The sequence below is a fragment of the Chroicocephalus ridibundus genome, chromosome 3 (assembly GCF_963924245.1).
Source record: "Chroicocephalus ridibundus chromosome 3, bChrRid1.1, whole genome shotgun sequence".
NCBI classification, from domain to species: domain Eukaryota; kingdom Metazoa; phylum Chordata; class Aves; order Charadriiformes; family Laridae; genus Chroicocephalus; species Chroicocephalus ridibundus.
In genome coordinates, this window is record NC_086286.1 from 92,529,460 (window position 1) to 92,551,903 (window position 22,444).

At 36.7% G+C, this 22,444-nt stretch overlaps 1 protein-coding gene across 1 annotated transcript in view; it reads right to left on the reverse strand.

The window, feature by feature from the left end:
- Positions 1–4,218: 4,218 nt before the first annotated feature.
- Positions 4,219–22,444, reverse strand: part of TTK (TTK protein kinase) — a 38,822-nt gene continuing 20,596 nt past the window's right edge. Inside the window, exons 8-24 of the mRNA XM_063331119.1 lie at positions 21,012–21,117; positions 20,843–20,918; positions 20,663–20,760; positions 19,551–19,650; positions 18,736–18,832; positions 16,465–16,646; positions 16,204–16,340; positions 14,529–14,655; positions 13,342–13,434; positions 10,973–11,130; positions 10,734–10,885; positions 9,372–9,496; positions 8,989–9,069; positions 6,811–6,987; positions 6,016–6,106; positions 5,703–5,800; positions 4,219–4,530 (exon numbers count right to left, since the gene is read on the reverse strand). Coding sequence (XP_063187189.1) covers positions 4,441–4,530; positions 5,703–5,800; positions 6,016–6,106; positions 6,811–6,987; positions 8,989–9,069; positions 9,372–9,496; positions 10,734–10,885; positions 10,973–11,130; positions 13,342–13,434; positions 14,529–14,655; positions 16,204–16,340; positions 16,465–16,646; positions 18,736–18,832; positions 19,551–19,650; positions 20,663–20,760; positions 20,843–20,918; positions 21,012–21,117 — 1,988 coding nt within the window. The 3' untranslated portion in view covers positions 4,219–4,440. The remainder of the gene's footprint in view (positions 4,531–5,702; positions 5,801–6,015; positions 6,107–6,810; positions 6,988–8,988; positions 9,070–9,371; positions 9,497–10,733; positions 10,886–10,972; positions 11,131–13,341; positions 13,435–14,528; positions 14,656–16,203; positions 16,341–16,464; positions 16,647–18,735; positions 18,833–19,550; positions 19,651–20,662; positions 20,761–20,842; positions 20,919–21,011; positions 21,118–22,444) is intronic.

The following is a 22,444-nucleotide window of genomic DNA, read 5'->3' on the forward strand; positions in this document are numbered from 1 at the left end:
GCTGAGTAAAGGATTTTTGGACCACAGTATTAGATTTTAAAAGATTGGAAGCTTCCAAACAAGAATTACTAAAGGGACCTTACTAAAGTGTTCTCATTTAACTTTCTACTCTTCATGTAGTTGTGGTATCTCAATATTAGCTGATATAGCGTTATACATGTATCCAGTATCAGTAATTACAAAGAGATACACTCCAGTTTAGTCAGTCAACACCTCTCCCCATTTTATACATACACAATGTTCTGAACTGTGGCCTTGAGGGTGACAGTAACGCATTTTGTAATCTTGAGAAAGCTTCTGGCAGCAACCTCTGTTACCCAACATTTAAGACTGGTATTTTCTGTCCTTTAAAACTACTCATGCATAGCTATTTTTATTCTTTACTTTACACAGACTTTTAAGATCCCAGCAGAATCCGAAAAGGGAAGTGTCTGGCTGTAAAGCAAAAAAACCAATAGGAATAGACTGAGGGCCGGTAGATTGCAGCTGCCAGGGTAGGCAAACATCTTGTAGCACATCATTGAGGCAGGGAAGGAGTATAAATCACTTACCCATTTGCAACAGAAGATTTTTATTTAGAAGGGATGACTGATACCTACCCACTACCTCTCGTCAGCCCCAGTCCTCTTTCATAAGCTCCCTCTCATGCCAGCTCTACTTCCTGTGGGTTCTTTAGCAGTCATGGAATGAGAGAAAGGATTGATCAACCACACGCTACAACAGAAAAATCAGGCATGTAGCACAGTTTCTCTGCCTATTCAGGACTAACAAGAGAAGCAAAACAGTGAAAGTTAGCAATCATGACATTAGAATAATTATGCAGAAATATTTCAAGACCTGTAATCTAGACAAGTAGTTGGGAGGCATTTCAATAATAACTTTGTGAAAAGATGTTTCTGCAGAGTAAGCATTTTCTTCATAAGTTTTCCTCTGAAGAGGCTGATACTTCTTTCCCCCCCTCTCTCCAGAGAAAGGCAGAAATGGTGTTTCAGTTCCCACACCATAACTAGTCTCCCAAGCTGTCTAGGATATGAAAGGTGCAGAACATTAACTTTTTTTCCTTCAGTAGCTTCAAGCTTTGTAACTTTAACATTTATATAACAGACGAGTACAATTAGCATATACTCTCATTATGCCTGAAGTACTACTGAACTTCTGCAGGAGTACTGAAGTCTGATTAAAAAAAACAAACCAACAAAAACCCCAGAAAGAACAGGACCATTGCAGGGAACAAGTCTTTAACTTTTTTCCCCCCCCAGAAATATGGGATAGCTGCCTCCCGACCCCACAGATGACTAATTGAGACTCCACAAGGTTTCATGTAACAGTGGGATCAACACCAAAGTTAAGTTTATAATTCCAAGTTTGCCCTTACAAGGCAGATGTGCTGTTCCTGCGTGTGCCCCGGCATTGGGGGAGCACAGGTTCCCTGTCCCCTGCTCCCAGACCAGGCTGAGGGGGAGAAGGGCTGGTACCAGGAGTAGTTCCCACTCCTAATCACTCCCCCTGTGTAATCCCGAGAATCACTGCTAACCTGAAACAAAGGAGGGCAGGTGCTGAACAGACACAGGGACACCACACCCCAGAGTAATTAATGCTCTTTTACAAGCACTTGCTCTGTCACAGCAGGATAGTCCTAACAAGTACATGAAGGTGGTGAGGGCTTAGAATTTTGAAACACAGACATTAAGCAGAGGCCTGATAAAATTACAGAAATAGTATTCTTCATTAAAGGCCTTTTTTTTTTTACTAAGTATCTGAAGAATTGTTTTACTGCTTTGAATATTTGAGAATTAAGAATAAAGTTTCCCATCTATTAAGGGGGGCTTTTATTATATTAATGAGCTCTGAAAACCTCATTTTAAAATCAAAGCTACTAAAGTTTGGGAAAGAGATACAATACTTCTGAGTTTCCTGTATCATCTGAGATCAGAGCATGTGCTATTCTTCGCTCTCATTCTTCAGTTCTTATAGGGTTATAAAGTCATCAAAATCAATAAATCAACAGCAGGAAAGATAGCAAGAACACATTGAAATAAAGTCTTTAAGTCTTTCCTCCAATATTGCTGTTAAGATAGGTATTTACAACTCGCTATCTCTTTTCTTTGCTATTAACTTCAGATCAAGACATCATAATAGCGCTATGAGTGATACCAACAGTGTGCAAGCATGTAAAAAAGGTTACATTTTGAGCTGAAGAATCATGCAAAGTATAGCTGCCACTTTGCATCTGCATCACTGCTGAAATAGCCACATCTTCCAGGGATAAACAGTAACATTTTCTTTACCTGAAGTTGTCAGTAAAGAATGATCCCCCATAAACGCTGAGGGAAAGTAGAATAGAGGCTGCAGTACAATATGCCTATTCCTATAGGTATAAGATAAGCTTAGCTAGACAAAGAAAAGATAAAGGTATCTCAGCCCTTCAGCCCTGCTAATACACGTGTCAAAGGCGGTGGGAATTCCCCTTTTATAGGGTCAAACTGAAAGTTCTCAAGAACAATATCCACATCCTCAGAACATCAAACACAACCACCCAGTATTCTGTGATGCTCAAAGTCATTTGTAAGCCTTCTCAGGAGTCCAGCTGCACCTTCCCAAGGCAGCAGCTGGCTTAAGTAAATCTCCAGCAGCAAGAATGGTCATTTCTCCCCCCCACACACAGACAGCTGACCTAATCGACCTGCCAGATGACATGCAGATGACAAGTGCCATGAACATGCACCTCTGCCACAGAGGCAGAAAGAATTCCCAGGCACTTGATTTGCACTCCAGCGCTTGGACACATAACCATACTTCTGTCAGGTAGTAAAGCCTGGCCGTCTAAACTAGACTTCCTCCCTTCTTCAGAGGCTTTATGGAGATTTCTCAGTACTGTTACAGGTTCAGGTTAACAGGTAACCAGTAGCACTGTGCCACTCAGATTTTTGGATCCTCTAAATCTTTCAAGAGTCATGGAAATGAAAGCTACAGAAATCAACTGGTAGGAAGACATCAGTGAAACCTAACATTCCAAGATCAAAGAAGATAAAAACCTAAATCTTGTGAATCCAGGCAATCTGAAAAGAAAAATACTTAGAAGGGGAAAAAAGTGAATATTTAAGTATATGCTTACAGTGAAAGACAAACATCCCTCAACTTAGGCCTGTGTGAAGCATTACTTTATGACATCTTTTCCCAATGAGTTATCCAAACTTAAACACGAAATACAAAAGCTATCACAAAGACTTTAAAATATTTCAGTGCTCTTCTGAAGCTAAGAAAACATGAACTCAGTAATCTAACATGCAGAAATTATCCAGGAAAGCTTCCCTAGTGCTGACCAACTTTTTCCATCACTGATGGAGTATGTCATACTCTTAACTCATGCAGATAAATGAGGAAAGAGCCACTTTAATAATGAAGTTGGGCTCTTTATATGCAGGGCTATTACAAAGGAAAGGCAAAACAGACTAATTCAAAATGCTTGATAGAGAGCTGATAAACTCCATGCTTCAGAAAGTATCCAAGGACAGCATGGCAGCTGTCATGAAACTGAAGGCAATTCAAAGTTATTAGATATTATTTTAACATCTTTCAATAATTTAAGTACGTTTTAAATTCATACGCTTACACCAGAAATGTAACTGTTAAAACAAAACCTGACCAATCCACTAACAATCCATGTAAGAGTCCTGCTACATTCAGTGCATTTCAAAGACTGCTTAATTAATGCTTTTAAAAATCCCAAATTAGTGATTTCTGACCATCATGAACCTTAATGGGTTTTCTATTATTTTGAAATTTGAAGAATATATTGGATTTATAGTAGCATTTTAATAGAACAAAAGCCATTTTACTCATACAACTTCAGAACTGTACTGATGCTTCCATCATGTCACTTAATCACAGGAACAGCTCAAAACCTGGGCAATATCTACATTAATTTACCAGTATTGTAATTGATCACATATATAAACAGAGTGCTTATTTCCTTAGGATGAAAACTGGATACAAGATGTATTTGTTGGCAAAGGACAGAACTGCGTAATACTCTGTGTTCATGTCATAGGAGATATTTCAAGAGATATTTGCATGTTTTTCATGTGCACCAACTGGCATTTTAGGAACTTTTTTGTTTTAGCTTCAGAGAGGTAAGAGAGCTTTAAGATTTTCATACAAGTTTTTATATTCCAAAGACTGTAGTGCTTTGTAAGTAACAAAGACCATAACCACCAAATAGCAATTTTTATTGTTCAATCCAAGTAGCATGCACTGGGAAACAGCCCACAATGAAAAACATTAAATTGAATTCTTTTTAGTGATCTGCAAGCATTATCGGAAGACGTAGAGAACATTTAAAAATGTGAACTTTATGCTGAGTGTCCTTTTAAAAGCTAGCAGCACAAAATATTTTTTTAACAGACCAGATATCTCCGTTGCATCCTGAACAGTAGTACATCATTTTGTTGTCCATGATTTTTGGCTCCCAAGTTTTGCAAATGCTGACACATCAAGACTTTTACCACTGTTGCACTGTTCATATAAAGTCTGAAAGTTAATAACACAAGTATTTAGGTGAACGGTTATATCACACGTGGACTCAAACAATATCTTTATAACAGGGATTACCACTTTAATAAGTCATCACATACTGAAATATTCCAAATGCCACACTAAAACTTCTTTCTCAAATCAGAAAGTAATGATACATTTAAGACAGCTTAGTTGTAGCAGTTGTAATGCAATGTAGTGCCTGAAAGAAAACACATACTCTGACTTAGCAGCACGAGCAAAGGTACAGAGCTTCACAAGTTGGCAGACAGCAAAGTGATTTTACATCTCAGTAATTAAGTTTACTCTGTTAACTGTCTCTGATGCGGAAACACCGGCATGGAAGGAGAGAGGTGACCAAGCTTTATACGAGATGGGAAAAAAAATAATCAGTGGACACATAGTCACATCACAAAAGGGTAATCTCTTGTTCACCCCCATATATAAAAAAAGAATCAGGTATGATTAGCAGTGTAAGTGTAAATAAGCTTCTTTAGATTTACTTTATGCATACTGAATTTGCTTCCCTCCCCATGAAAGCAACTTTGCATTTTATATATCTGACCACCATCACCTCTTCCAAGAAACAGGTGTAAAGAACCAAGTTGGTGAAGAGTTACCAAGCTTCTCTTTTAGGCAGTAAACCAACAGGTCGGAATCATAACAACTGAACGTACAGGGACTAATTTACACATAGCAATGCATTAACAGTTCAGCAACTTCCAGGAAGTAAGAACTGTTGCAGTCCAAGAGCTTGCATGCTTGACAGATTTAGATAATTTCTCCCTAATGATGGTTATTAAATTAGAAGTCCTACTACAGTTTTTGGTCAGCTTAAAAGCTAAGCAGCACAGTAGGACTGTTTTAGAGAGAAAATGCTGGGATAGTGGGGCATTTGGATGTAAAGCAATACAGATATACTGGGAGGTGGAAAGGAAAGAAAGAGCTAAAAATCAAGATTACCATCACCCTTTTAACCCGTCCCATTCAGAAGGATGTGGAAAGATTCTGCATGCTTGCAAACAAAAGCACTACAATGTGTAATGCTTTTCCAGCTGTGGTTAAAGCTTTGATATATGTATCCTTTTCAGCTTTCACTACCAAACATTCTAACCTTTGTTTCCACGAACATGTAGTACCATACAAAATGGAAAAGAAAGCGTACTTACCCTAGCAGCTCTAGAAATAGAGTTGGGAGAATTCAAGCCAACCAGCTGGCCAAGGATACGTTTCATTTCCTCTGTTGTTCCTTTTGCATTTGGAACACCTGCAGTTAATTTATATACGTATAAGTTACCAGTGCAGTTTGTAAGGGGTTTAAGACTTAAAATACTGAGGTCTTTTCTGAAACATACGTAAGCCCCAAATAAAATAAATTGTTACACCAGCAAGTGGAAAGCACAAATACAAGTAAAGCATTTTGTTTTCTTAAACAGAATTATAAATACTATTTAATATAAATGTATTTTAAAATAAACACACCTGTTTGACAGTGACTTTGAATTTGAACGTACGGATGTACCAGCAACTCCGAAACAGATATTCTTTGTTTAGGATTTCTTACTAAACAGCGCTGCAAGTGAATTAAGAAATAATTTAATTTGAAGTAAATTAAGAATTTCCTTAAGAATTAACAGTGAGGATCTTCAGAAGACCCTGTAGATGCATGTCAGAACTTCTTACTGCAGAACTACACACTCAGAAAGTCTCAACTCGCAATACAATAACTGATCGCCTTCATTAGCAATTATCTTCAGAGTAAAGTTTGGTATCCTGTTTTGCTCCATCAATCGTGTCAGAAGAGGTGAAGACCAGAACCTGCAATATTCTTTTATTCTAACTAACACAAAATGACACTGAGATGTGAAAGTTAACGGGATAAGTGTTTCTGGATTTCAGTTTGTTACCTGCTGAGCAACACAATTTGGGCTCGAGTAAAAGCAGAGGCCAAGTTTCAAAAGCAGGCAAATATGCAGGGTGAGGGAAAGGGATGAGGAGTACAGAAGCTACAGTATTTACTTAGGGTTGTTCAGCCAAAGGAGCTAAACTACATTGCTATAAGTATTTACTTGTTTATTTGCCACTGAGCTGAAAACAGACTTTTATTTTGGAAACTATTTGAAGTAGCTCTAGCTTCATTAAGTCTTCTTTTGGAACAAAGCTGTTACTACAAGTAGCAGTGAGCATTTATTTGTGAAAAATGTTTCTCAAGCACAACTCATTCAGTTTAAGAAGTTGCCATTATTTGAATCAAAATTAATTTTAAGGGACAATTACCTTTAGCACATCTTGAAGATCCTTCTCAGCAATATCTGGAAATTCTATTTCATAACTGGGATCAACAATGGCATGCAGTTTATTAATTGGATTTGTTATATGTTGAAATGGAGTCCTTCCATATGTCATACAGTACAAAATGCATCCTAATGACCATACATCACTTTTTGGACTTATCTAATATAAAAACAAACAAAAAAGGATTACTCCACACTTAAATTGACTGAACGGACACTTCCTTATCATATAATTGTACAGTCATTTAACTTAACAGTATCTATTTTACATTTGATAACAGATCTTAGTAACTATGACACAAAATCACCAAGACAGCATGCCATTACTTGCAGAGACAGTGATGGGGCTTTATTCATTATTTCATAAGAAAGCTATTTTCAATAATTATCTCTGAAAATCAACTTACTTGAACAACTAACTTAAAATAAAATTAAAGGTAGTCCTTAACAAATTGAACAGCGGGATCCTAGTTTCAGATTTATGAGTAAATACAAGTAAAAGCATACTAAATTAATTCAATCCAGAAACCAGTGAGACATCACAGCTACGTCCCCTGTGTGGATGAAGTGGGAAGCCATAGCTCAGTTCCTCTGGCTTTAAAGGATTCAGACCCTGATTTCAACCACCACACCTGGGCTGTTCCTTACTGGAGGACTTTTCACTTCTCCTGTTGAAGCTGAAGCACTTTAAGAAAAGCACATAAAGCTGGGGGAGATGAGGGAGTTGGGGAAAGAGGCACACAGAGAGCCTGACTCCCAGCACAATGGTTACATTTTTGCTTAGGTGAGCTGAGCTCCAGAGCAAGTCTGCACTTTGCACGCAATTTTTAAAAACATAAGAAAAGGTAAAATGCATCATCCTTAACAAACGAAATTCATCTATAAAACATTCTATTGTGTGTTTAGAAAGACAAGATTGTGTTTTACTACATAGTAATACTTCCATTCAACTGCTAAAAAGTCACAATCTTTGAGTGTGTATATGCACGTGCATATGAATATATATTATTTACTTTTTTAAACACCTTTCCACAAAACTATATACCCCTGAATTGAAGTTTGACTGCCAATGTGAAATTGCTTTCCTTCAGTATTTTCCTCATCACTCACATTCCATTGCCCTGGTGGAGTTATAGAGAGTTCTACAATACACAGTACTCTGTAGGATAGAAGAATTAATAGTATATACAGAGCTCCCACACGTGTCCCCTAAAATACTAGACTTCATTCTATCACCTTTTAAAAGGCCTTACTTGGTATCACTCATTTCTTGAAATACCTGCCTCTCACTTAAAAGAATTAAAAAATATGACAATGACACAAGCATCATCATATCTTGTTGTTTAAGCAAGAAAACTAACCATGGTTTATACCAGAACAAGCTTTCTTGCTTTCAAAAAACAGATTTCTACGCCAGGTTTATTCATGCAGAATGCTAAAATGTAGCTGTGCAGCAGCTAGCAGTACCATAAGAGCTCTGACAATTTTTGGCAGAACAAAGCTAAAACAGAAGGGCATAATCAGCACAACAGGCAACCAAGAAGTGACTGAGGAATGATTCTCTCGCTTTACTATGTGAAAGATCCTCCAAGAAACAGGCCTGAAAGCTCTAGCCTGGAATGATTTCAGTGGAAAGGAGGACTTGTCAGAGATGCACAGCATGGTGGACCTTTAAGATGCTCAAAAGACTTTTGTAACATTAGTTGTCAGTACAGCCTCTGATATGTGAAAGGCTGCATGCATTTCACTGTACTCTGTATTGCTGTTCAATGCCATGACATCCTGGTGGAAGACTTTTCTATTGCTCCATAGGAAAGGATTTTAAAATATTTTACATTTATTATCAGTTTAGATGTTATCATCATTATTATTATTATTATCAGCTCCTCCAACACCCAAGCCTGGGCATTTGTTTTCCTTTCAGTTTTACTCATTACTCCAGCAGTTACATGTTTCTAAACATCATTTGCAAAATCCTTTACATAGTTGAGAGGAATAAACTTAGCCTTCAATCTCTGCCCACCAATATCATGGCACAATGGATTTCCTTGTGTTCAAGTTTCAATGGAAGATTTTGAGAAAACTAAGCCTTAAAATATATGCCTGAATTACTTTCTTCTTAATATGAAGGGAATAGGAGGAAAAAAAGATCATATGTTACCTTAGATCGAGATTTCCCATTTTCTCCATAGGAAGACATATCTTTTATTGCTTCAGGTGGCATATAATTCATTGTGCCAACCTAGCCATAAAAAAAAAAGTGAAGCATGCACTTAATTTAACACACTTTAAAACATTAGATTTTTGTCTCAAAGCACTGAAAGGCATGTCGAAAATTTGTTTCTATTAAGGCTGAAGGCCGTTGTTATTCTGTTCCATAAAAAACATGTAAAAATGTATATATAGGAATATTTATATAAACACATAAAACCATTCAGCATAAAATTTCAGTATTCGTTGAAGTTACTACATTAATTAACATAATCAGCAAGTACTACAGCACTTTACAGAAAAGTGTACATCAGTTTCCCAGAAGTATTTCACCTGAGAATCTTTAATGATGCTTGTCACATCTGGCTGCATTTGGTTTGCAATGCCGAAGTCAATTAGTTTTAACATTCCATCAACTATCAGAAAGTTTGCTGGTTTCAGATCGCTGTGAATAATGCCTGTGAAATAGAGTTTAAAGTCAATCCCAGTTACTACTATGGGGTTTTTTTTCCACTCAATTCCCATAACCCTTGCACAAAGAGAAGGTGCAGATCAGCTTTACCTGGCCAAAAGCAAGTGATTATCTCCAGATTTCATAAAAGTGTTTCCATTGCTTTTTAAACAGTTACGCCTTGCATAAGTTTATAGTTCAAATTATTACTTATTCGAATCTGCAGGCACCCCAAAATAGCTCCAAGAGACCTGAGCTGCATAGTTTATCTCAGTTAGGGACTGTCCCTCTAGCTGTATGCGCACACTGCAATAGTGAACTGTTGTTCTGGATCATTTCAATGGCTTGTCTACTCCAGTAGCTTTCTCTTAAAGAATAAGCTGAGCAGATACTTAAAATAAAAGAATTATATTGCTTAGTCTGATGTTTTCTGCTTCCTGATCTCAAAGGTACCGTTCACTGAGGATTACATATGACTGACCTCTCACAAACCCTACTTACATGATTTATTATGAATTTTGGTTATTAGTCATAAATCAACCAATTCGTCTTTGTATTTTGCAAGATAGTTTCTTTCAAGGACACATCACATAGTATGTAGCCTGTGTTTTAGTAGGTTTTGCTGTCTTTCTATATTATTGAATATTCTAGTGCTCCTGTGCTGTAAAGAGGTGATGCACTCTGCTGTATGTACAGGTCTTCACTTTCCTTTCTTAAATAGAAAAAGGATCCAGATCTGCTCTGCTTTATGTTATACAGTCAAACAGAATACAGATGCATGTGCTTCAATTACATAGGTGAAGATGAAAGGAAGGCCTGAAGAACTATGAGGAAAAAGCTGAAACACTACGTCAAAGTAAAGACAGAGCTCTGTAAAAGCTGTCACTAATGTCAAAGCTTTTTTGGAGAGGATGAGTGACTGAAATTTGAGTCTAACGGAGAACATGCAGCACTGGGAATATACAATGTAGTCTAATACAGAAAAGATTGTTTTCTGCCTCTTGCGAGGAAATAGAAAGCGTTACGCAGTGGTGGTACTTGGAGTTACCAAAGTCTACCTCTGCATCAAGATTTACTCGTCTTTTGTTTCACTGAAATTTTTTCTCACAATACAGTAAATACCCATCTTTGAAGATCACTAGACTTACACCAAAACTAAGAGCAGTATCACCTCCAAAATTTAAACACATTCTATTATCTCTGCCATATAACCTATACAAATACATAGAATTATTTAAGTATACCATATTCATGGATTGTGTGAACCGCTTCCAGCATATTTTTCCAATAGCTCTTTCGTTCCAATGGATCAATGTGCTTTTTCTTTTTGAGCCAGCTATTGAGATCGATATTTCCACACTCCATTACCATGTAGATATGATGATCAGTAATTTCACTAAAAAATGAATATACTTGCGTTAAAATTTAAGGCAACTTCTTTATATAAAAAGATACTGGTTTAATAAAATTAGTGTTTACTCACTAGCCATAAAGACGGATGATCTTATCACTATGTTGCTGCAGTTTACTCAAATGAGCAATTTCATTCTTATAGCTCTCAACAGTCTGTTGATCAGCTTCCTCTAGATTCACATATTTGACAGCATAGAGCTGCTTCTTTTCATTCAGTACTTGAAACACCTGCAAAACAGTATCAGTAAATAACTTCAATCCTAGTTCTGATTTACTATCGTCCTTCATCTCACCACAGCAAGAATTTCAAAGCAAAAGTGTACCTTTTCAAAAGAAGCAACAATAAATTTACAAAGAAGTTCATACAAGTCATCATGAAGAAAAATGAAGAAAGAAGCCACCAAATACAACGGAAACCACCCTCTGAGAAACCATCTCGGTACCACAGTATATTTCACTAGGTATATTCAATCATAAGTCTTGAAGGGTTCCTGAGATAAAGAATGCAAAATAACACCTCCGACAGAGATAAGGGTTTGACCTGCCACTACGCGTCCATTGTATCACACCAAGGAGGTTAGACTACATGGCACATAAGAGGCTGAGGGCAGAGTCCATTCAGTCTTAAGATGAAAAGGCTACAGGGAATCTTATTGCTATCTTCAGCTATTTAAAGGGAAGGTATGAAAGAGAGACTGCTCTTGAACCATCAAAGTACGAGGGCCAACAGGTATAACTAACAACAAGGAAAATGCCAATTAGATATCAGGAAATTTATTTCACCATCATCTAGTCAAACAGGGGAACGGGTTGTCCAGAGAGGATGTGACATCTCCATCCTTAGTGATACTCAAAACTCAATCACGAAAGACCACGAGCGGCCTGCTCTATTTCGGCCTTGCTTTAAGCCAACCATTGGATCGAGCAACATGCAGAGGCCCCTTCCATCCCACCTCATTCTACAATTGCATGCTGCCAACAGAGGAAGCTTTTCTTATGAAATGACAGCTATCAAATATTTTTAATTTAAAAAATTGAAAAGCTATAAAACATCAATCTTAAGTACCATCTCAGGCCCTTAAAGCCAGTTTGGGAAAATCCATGCATTTAAAACAAAACACCAAAGGATTTAGTGGACTGAACTCAAGGACAAGATTAGAGATATTTCTAAAACTATCTCTAACTAAGATTTCCAGGCAATTTTTGGCAAGTCAAAAGGATATTTTGGGGAAAAAAAAAGAGTTATAAATAGAAATGCTATCATTTAAGTATCCAATTTATATTTCACCGTATGCCTCAGATTACCCAAAAGTAACCATTCCACTTTCCAAGTGCTGCAGACTAAGTACTACAGAGGCTGTTACTAAGGATTAACCAATGCATGCATGTATTAAGAGTTCCCTTACAGAAATTTGTAGACTGTCCCTGTGACTACTATACAGTCTTCAGACAGAAGCACACAGGCGAAGCAGAGGTATGGGAGACAGAAGAAAGCAGAGGAGAAATCTGAAGTCACACAAAACTGCCTGTGTTGTTTCTGTTGTAATTCTTTATCTTCTGAACAAGAGATTTTGCCGAAACTGTTTCCCAAGCTCCTATGACCCCAAATTTCCTTATAGAAAGTAGCTCAGGCATCACTTCAGTCATGCTTACATTCCACTTCTCACACAAGTTACAGAAGTAGCAAGGGATGGCCTGCTCACTTCAGGAACTTTCAATCAACCTTACCAGCCATGCATTTCTCAACATAATCACACTGCCCTAAACAATGGCCTCCCATGTTACAGTAATACTGCAGCATATCTCCTATAACAGAAGAGCTGGTTTTATTAGGAATTTTAATACTCACTCCACAACAGAAATTATCTTCAAGAGCATACACAATCTACTTTCAGGCCTTCACGCAGAAAGCAAAACAAAATGGGCTCCAACCTTTGTTTACTGATTTAAGTGAGATTTTTAGATGTTGGGTAATCACTTTTTCCGATTTCCATAGCTCCTGTCAGTGTTCTGACCACATCTGTTCAGAGTTTCTGTTCACTGTTTATTCTTTACTTCAGCACCCCCCCTTTATCAATCTGCTGGTTTTACTTTGTTTCTCCACTAAAATGAACAGTACTGTATTTAACATCCTGTTATAATTGAAGCATCATTTTCATAATAATACATTAATTCAGTTATTATTGCAGGCCACCTGAAGACTCAGGTGAGACAGCATTGTACCAAATCTAATCTGTCCACTATGTTTCTTCTGCATCCATGAGGGATAAAGTCTAAGCATAGCTTTAAAACAACAGATTCCTAGATTCTCTGGGTCACTCAAACATTTTGTAAATGTTAGTACTAGGCAGTCCTTATTAGATGACATCATCTATGTTTACAATGCAACTACTACTGTGTAAATGAGCAACTGTCTAAAATAATAAAAGAGCATCTTACCTTACTTGAGCCTCCACTACCTATTTGCTTTAATATTGTATAAACTCTTCCTTTGATAGCAAGACATTCATGTGAAGGGATAGAAGCTGGAACCTGTGAATATACAGAAAAAGTTAAGAAAAAAACAATATTGCTATACATGCAGCAGAACTTGGTAGAACTTAGCTTTTTATTAGGTTAATATGCTTTAAAGTTGTCTTTCTGAACAAGATGAATTGTAAAGCTAAACTGTAAACATGTTTGTCTGGAAAGCTAAAGATCCCCATAGCAAGAGTATTTGTATAATGATCATCACTTGGCACATAACATCACTGAACTCATAAAAGATACCCATGCTCTTCACACTGGAAATCAAGAAAACGGTGTTTTTTAATAAGGCTTCTCAGATCCTTAGAGACACCTCCCTCTTTACAGCTGTTGGAAATGTGATAGTCTACAAGACTTTCAGTCACAGCATGCAACTAAGAGTCGTACTCAACTCCCCTACTATTTTATTTGAAGCCAACTACTAGCTAGCAGACTTCAGTGCTGTGAAGCTGAAACTGCCTGTATCACCCATACCTGCTACGCTAAGCTGCAGAACAGCCACAAGTGTTAAATACTAATCATCTGGTAGGAAGCTTTAAACTAGCCTGCAATTCTGTCTACAGTTGTGAAGACTCCTACTTAAATGTGCAACCCATCTAAGGTAATCCATTTTTACGTGATTTCAGGTCTCCACAAATGCATCAAAATTTGTGAAATCTAACAAAATGGAGAAGTGTAATTCTTCATTCTTTTACCTCCCTCAGACTCTTACGGTTTTACGCTGCTTCTCTTTATGGGTACAAAACTCTAGTGGATAGTACCACTATAAAAATATAACAGAACAAAAACAGTGACTCTAGTTCTTGCTTCTGTTATGAAGTAGGATCTGAAAAGGCTTACATGTCAGAGATAAAGGCTTCAGGATTGTGACACAACTGAACTGATTTTTCAAGAGCTGACTTATTTTACCTAAATTCAGACATACATATGAAGCAGCAGTTATTTTGAGAATAAGCAATGCAGACTACTTTCCATTACCCATCCAAAAAGATGAATAGCAACTTTAGATTAAAAAAACATATACGCATATATTTAACCTAAACTAACATCCAATGAAAATATGTACTTAAAAATGGCAGAAGATAGCCTGAAGTCCTTACCTGCAAGCCAACTTGATTTTGAAATGGAGTTGCTGGAGTATGTGGTAGGAAATATGGGAGCTGGCTGTAGGGAGTAGAAATTTGACATCCTGGTAGAAAGTTGTTCTTTACAACTGGTGTTCTGAAACTAAAGGAAATTATGAACAATATCTGCATTTAGTTGTTTTGGGTTTTTTTTGTTTTTAAGATTATTCTAACAAAGTTCAAATCTTCATTGCTTCTTTAAAGTTAAACACTATTGACTAGCAAAAGCCTCTGCTGCATTCAATAATTAGCATCAAGACCAGTTCCACTTCTTGGTTTAAAAGTCTTTTACAGTACACTTCAACTGTAACATGCTTAGGAATTATTTCTTAAAAAAGTAACTAAAGAAATCCCCATCTTCAGATACTAGCTGGCACTCCCCACAAACTGGAAAATGAAAGAACCATGTAACTAGAAGAGCTGGCCATAAGACAGCAAGATAGCCATAGTTAAGTTTTTTTCACCTTATTGTTCTATATTCAAAACCTTTTTAGATGAAGAGACACGACTTTTTTTTTTAAGGGAGCATACTGGGGCAAATAGCTCCAAGGCAATTATGAGAGGGGTTTTTGAGAGCTTTAGCTATGCTGTACGTGAGCAGAAAGATCATGTATTTAAAAAGACTAAAGACTGCAAGAAATTCTTTATGTTTTTTGATTTATTCCCTTGATATGTCTACGATATATTTAGTTCTATCACCAAATATACTACTTTTCCACAATATTTATAGAAACTGATGCAAAGGTCAGAACTGGAAAAATTTATATCCCTAGGACTTTTTTTTTAGGGAATAAAATGACAAAAGTCTGAAGTAAACAGGTAGAACAAGTCAAAAATCATGGTTGTCACTGAACACAAAAGCACTCCACAATTCTGTGTATTTATCACGTGCCATACATACTGTGTGTAATGAGCATTTAATTTTTAAAAGAGTTTGAAGGAAGCAAGAACAGGACTACTATTCAAGGACTATTTTTATCAAGTTCCATCATGAGATGATGTGCTTCATGCACTACATATATTCTAAATTCTACAGCTACGGAGACAGAGATCCTACCAACAGGAACAGTGCTTACTCATCATATATCCGTGACCTATATAATTCATCATAGAGACTTATGAAAATAGTAAGTAATCACATGATCAGAAAGATTATCAATATATGTTTATGCCCAATTTAAGATTGCATGGATAAACAAATGCTAACATTTCCCAACTTGAGTGCTCTATTCTGCAAGCCTCTAGATTCCTTAACACCTTTTTTTTTTTTTTTAAACCACAGATACTTGCATCACAGGAACCAGGCTGATATATAGTTATCAATCTAAAAAGCTTTTCAGCCACAAAAAACACAAGGCATACAAAAGAAAGCGTCATGCAGCAGGAATCAGAGAAACAGGTAAATGCTCTAATAAGGACTTATGGATTTGATGGTGTATTTCCAAATGCTGAAAAACTTCCAGGGAAGACAGAGGTCCCTAAATGAAATCTGAATCTTAAAATCAGGCTCTTGACATCAAGAGTTGGAAGCACTCAGAAATCTTGTGTGCTATCTGAACAGAAAAGCTTAAGAAACCCTGTTAAAAGCTGCTAAAGTTTTTCCAGACATCGACTACCATTCATGAGTGTTCAACTCAAAGAAGTGGCTCACCAGTCCATATAATCATTACAGGTGGTGCTTGGTGTTCCACAAACATGTGATGGATCACTTCTCTTAGAAACAGCATCTGGTGGTGATAATCCTTTTGAAACAGGAGGACCAGATTGTTCAAGGTTCGATTGTTTTCCCTACAGAGGGCAAAACAAGATATTATTCCATACAGAGAGACACAATTACAAACACAGAGATCACTTTTTCAACATGTGAAAGCTGCTGCAGCTAGAAAACCACTACATATTCCTGTTATTTTACCTCTCTGGAGCAGCTTTTCTGTGTCACATCTTGAACGGGCCATTTTTTTCTAGCATTAACATAGTTTAGTTTAATCTGTTCCAACTGCTTCCTATAGCTTTCACCAGAACTAAATTGTTGCTGTTGACTTTCCAGACTCCTTGGCTCTGGTATCTTCAGCTCCTGATGCTGGACTTTATTTTCTAAAAAAGAAAAAAAACAAAACACAACAAAACCAGATTATTAAAAAGACTTGATAGTTAGTACTGTTTCTGACACTCCACTGAGTTTCCACTCCACAGAGTTTCTGACATTTTTCCCCACAGTTTCTAGAATAATTTTACCTCATTTTCTATATCAGAATAAACACACACAGTTGACCTACTAGAATCAGGCATTAAAAGGCATTCAGGATTCATATTCAGTTCAGTGTAATAACATTGACAACTTTCTTCAAAGTGTAACAGTAAGAGAGACACAACTGTTTCCTTCACCAACACACAGAACAAGATCATATTCATCATTTGTACTACAACATCCTGGGACACTAAGCAGGTTTATAAAACATTTAAGATAAGCTTATTGCAATACTTCAAATTAGAAGTCTGTTGTCTGTGACAACAGGCAACCTATAACCCAATGTAATGACTGAAGCCAGAGGCATAAAGGGACAAGGCATGCTCCATCTCGTGGTTCCTTTTGCAGAGGTAATAAGACAGTGAATTGGCAGATTTGCAGGGCAGGCTGCAAATAGCACAGCCTAAGAGCATTCCTTCAAGTGCTCGTACAGTTTTCTTTTCAAATGACTAGAAAGCAATATGCCACACTAAGCGGAAGTTGAGCACAATTGAGCTACCAAAGGACTGAGGTGCGACAACCACCACCTCGTCTGGAAGGCTGCATGAAGCACTAACAGGGAAAGTATTACCTGAAATCCAAACCGTTCCCAACACAAGTCAGTGGGAAAGGTTTTGGTGGGCGGTTGGGGAGACACTGAAGTTAAAAAAAAAAAAAATCACGATTTTTCAAATTAAATCATTTTCTTTCCAACAATAAGTAGATACGTATATAATCCTAAATCCGACCCTTGCATCATTATTAGACATATTCACCTAACTTCTTCAGTAGGATCATAAATCAGAAAGCCATCTAGGGAACTGTGTTTCATCAGAAATCTAGAAGTGTCAAGTAACTGTAAAAGATTAGTACATGTATCCCATATTCCATGGTGTTGGTGCTAAGTCATTAGTAACCTTCTAAATTTTACTTGCTCTACATCCAAGTTGTGTCCAAGTTCAGCAGTGAAGCTGATCAAAGACAACGGACACTTAACAGATGAAAACAAAAGACAAGAGAAGCCTGATCAAAGCAGAAGCAAATAATTAAGATATGTGAACAATCCTAATATGACAAATATTCTCTAATACATAAACAACAGAAAAAGCCACCTAGAGTTTCATGCACAATGGGTAAACAGGATAGAAAATGCTGACAGCAAGAGATGATGCGGGTGTTCTGCACTCAGAGAGAATTGCAGGAGCTTTGCACTTTTTTTTCAAGTGAAAGACAGTGTCATGGTCTCAGCTTTTTAAGCTTACTTCAGCCAAAACAATCTCACATTAAATGTCAACAAAAGAAAACAGAGCTCTGGCGCCTATATGGTAAACTAGGGGCATATACAAGGAAAATCACCGGAAAAATCAAACTACTGTTTGCTCTCAAGAAAATCTCAACAGACTACCTCTCAAGAACATTATAATCCTTAGTTTGAATTTCTCTCAGCCAACATTCACTTTTTTGTTTTGGTATAAACTAGCACTTATCTGATATGCCAGCAACATTTTGCTACACTCAAGCTGGCAAGTCTTAATCTGAAACCTTGCACTGTTGCTGTTTCAATGCCTATTTAGCTCTTACAATCCACCTAACATAAAGACACAATGAATTAGCACTATACATTGGCATTTTACTTCAAGCCCAGCACTCTACACTTTTTGACAATGTTGCAGTAGGGAATTTTAGGGGTTTTGGGGTGTTTGTTTGTTTTTTTGTTTTTTTTTAAAGAGTTTTTGTTTGTTGGTTTTATTGTTTGTTTTTTTTTTTTTACTACTTTCACAGGTGCCATTCAAAAGCCAGATTTTAATTAAATCCTCCTCTATTCCAAGCAGAAGAATTTTTTCACTTTTTGAAGAACATTTTATTTAGCAATGCATTTTCTTTAAAATATAGAACAGCAAATTTTCAATGGTTATTCTTATTCAAACTACTGAAATATCACATATTAATAGTTACCTTCTCTTTTAATCACAAAACTTGTATTCATTTTGGGTTTGAGAGTTACAGTTGAATTGGTAGCTGTTTCTATGCTGTTCTCATCTGACACCTGCAACTAAAGAAAATAAAAAGCATCTTAAAAAGAATCAAAGGAGAGAGCCCAAGCATAGTGTCTGAAAGACATTTCCTTATGATAATTAATGACTGACACACCACAAAGCAAATATGCGTATGAAAACAGTGCAGGGCACACAGACAAGCATTACTGATATTTTTTAAATCCATCAACAACCTGAATTTCCATCATACAGTTTCTGTAACAAAGACCTAAATGCTTTCTATTCTTGAATTTTCTTTCTGGGGACAGCAACACAGGACACGATAATCCAAGGCACAGCTCAAAATTAATCTATCAAAAGCCATAATTTACAGCTCCATAGAGCACTTCGTGAACTCAATTAAATGGACTTCATTGAATAGAGTACTTCCCATGATAGAACTCATGACTACAGCTAAAAGAGCTCCTGTAGTCAAGATGAAATCTGATTATCCCCTCTTTATAAGTCATGACAGATTTTTAACACCCCCCCCGCATTTCTCCCATCAGATGTATTGTCCAGAGAAAGCTCTTTCTTAACACCTGATTATGCATAACAGTTTTAAATTTTAAAAGCCACAATGAATATTTCTATTCACAACTGATTACTTAGCACACATGAATATTCTACATTATCTCTTTCTTAAACTGAAAAAAATGTTTATTATTTTCCTTTCTAATATCATAGGACAGCCAGGTAGAGTTCCTTACATCTATTGCAAAAAATTTAAGTTACCTGCAAGTCTCCCAGGTCGTATGAATCACCCCCACTAGATTTTGGTTCTGATGGTGGAAGAGGTGTAATGAAAGCTGTACATTTGGAACCAGATATTTGCCTATTGAAATAACATTATTAATTACATCACATGCCAACATATAATGTCATGATTGCCTTTTATGACGCACATGAAAAGGCAGTTGTGGGAAGCCTTTTGGCTACAAGTTTCAAATACACAGAAAAGCAGGTCCACTCTGACGGTCAAGTGAGAAACAATACCAAAAAAGTCTGTAACAATGCCATCATTATCCTATGACAGATGACATAATTGATTGCCTTCCACAGAAAAGAGTAATAAGCTACATCTAGGATCCTAAACCCTACTAGTCTGTTCCAAAGTCAATTTTGAAATACTTACAGAACAGTATTGTTATGTGAAATACCTTATATCTCACTGCTTTCACAGATTCAGAATATTGGGCTTTAGCTAACTTCTGAGAGGTTAAGGGTGCATTTATTACTTTTTGGTTACATATTTCTCCCCAAAATTCATGTAGAAATGGGAACTTAACTACACAACAATAAAAAAGCATAACAAACTTAACTTGGGGGAGAAGCTTTTTCTCCTGTATTTACTTTCAAGCTGTGCTACGGTCAAGTAACATGTAGCAAAGTGCTATTTGCTTCCAATGCTGAACAATCATTTACAATAAAATGAGCATAACCCCTTTCTTAATATAATCATTATCAAATGGATTATGTTAAAAATGAGGATTTTAAAGTTTTTTGGGAACTTACAAGACTGCCTTGTATCTAATTTTAGGAACTGGAATACACAAGTGTAAAGTTATTTTGAACAAAATTTATTTTTGCCTTAGTCTCCCTTCCTTTTGAGCCTACCAATTAGCCAGAACAAGAAACTGATCTTTGCATGCTCTCATACAAAGAATCTGAGTAATAAGATAGGAAGTGGGTTATTGCAATACCTAGTGCAGTTATAATGACTATCTGTCGATAATCTTTAGATTCATTTTAATATTCTTAACTGATATTTCCACTATCCAACAAAAACATTCTGTTGAAAAAGAGAATTAAGATCTGTTGTGCTGTAGTAAACCCAATAACCATACCTCCTCATAACACTAGCTGCAAGAGGAACATCCGTTGTCTTCACGTCATCATCATCATCAGTTACTAGTTTAACAGGAACCCTCCCAAAGGGGCAGGCCTAAGAGTAAATTGAAAGTTATCAGATGTGGAAAGCAGAATGAAAAGTTTAAGTTTTGAAGCAAAATGTTACATTTTTATACCTGGTTAGGTTTGTTTAGCGGTCTTAATGGATTGTGGCAATTTAAGAGGGCATCAAATTCCTGGGACTTCTCCTCCCTGAAGGCAAAGAAAAAAAAGAAATGTAGTGTGTATGTGCAGTTTTTGTTTAAATGGTGTTTTAAGAAATTAAGAAAGAAATCAAGCCATTACCCAAACAAAGGTTTGGTAACAGTGGAATTTTCACCAGATTCATTCTTTTTTATGCTTCTGTAGTTTCCAATTATGCTCTGAAGTCCAAGCTCTTGTGTACTTGATACTGTAGGTAAATGAGTTAGAATTATTTGGATAATACAGCAGATTGTAGTTATTTCAAAAGAAAGTGTTCTTTTATAATAAGTGCAATTTAAAAATACATACATTTGCAGTAATCTAGTATCACTGACATATATCAGTATTTCCTATTGATCTAGACAGACATTTTATATAATTATAAAAGATATAATTCAGAAGAAAAAACCCTAACACACTCGCAACCACAAGCAGCTTTCCAGGATAAGCACAAAATTTCCTGTAACAATTGTTAAATATATTAGCTACTTGTTTTCTATACAGTTACAGTTGTAAACTATATCTAAACACAAAAAAGGGAGATTCAAGATGTCCAAAGACTATCCAAGCAATTAAACTTTTAATTCAAAAACCTCACTCACCTCATCCTACATGCAGCATGAAGAATACAAGCATCAAAAACATTGGTTTAAATAGTATATTGCAGGAGTGAAGAAGAAACCCACTCTTTCAGAGCAAGCAGATTTTCCAAATCTACATTCTGAGAATACAACTCCACTCCAAACCAGCATCATCCAAAGGCTGCTTCTGAAGCTTGCTCCACAAGGACTCCTCACAAGATTTAAAGCCTCTTACATTTGGATTCTTTCTCTGTTCATTTCAGTTATTTTTCAGCTCATGTGATGAGGACACCCATGCCTGAATAACTATAATAAATCCTAAATTAAGCATCAAAACTCATCTTGTTTGAGAGGTAGCGTATCAAAGGTACAACTGTCTAGATGATCCTGACAAGCTCCCTGCTACTGCAGAGACCCAAGATATTGATAATATCCCTGACCTGTCCTGTTTTCCTGTGGAGCACTAGCTTTTGGTCTCTGACTTCATTTATGTGGTATTTAATTTTGATACAAAATTTTTGTGCTACTTCAGTTGTGTTTCTGTAGATCCACCTGGATTGAAAGCATTTAACAGGTGCCTGCAATTGCAAAAGCATGCAGCCTTTTCAATTGTACTGGAAGTTATGAAAAGCAGCATTCACAAAATAAATAGGTAAATCTTTCACAGGCAGATCTTCTCCTTCAGGGTTCTCAGTACAATCTCCAGAAGGCTGCATACTAAATCTCTAGAACTACCTACTGTGCCAGAGGTAGAAGACAGGAATCAGAACTGCCAACCTTACGCAGATTCTCCTTCGCCCTCTTAAAAGGAGAGGTACTTTAACTGCAGTTTTACTCATTAAAACTCCAAGAAGCTTCCCAATTCCAGTTACTGAACATGGTTTTCATGCTAACATATCCTAAGGCTGAAAGAAACTTCAAAATCACCTCCAAACCTCCTGACATAGGCCAGGA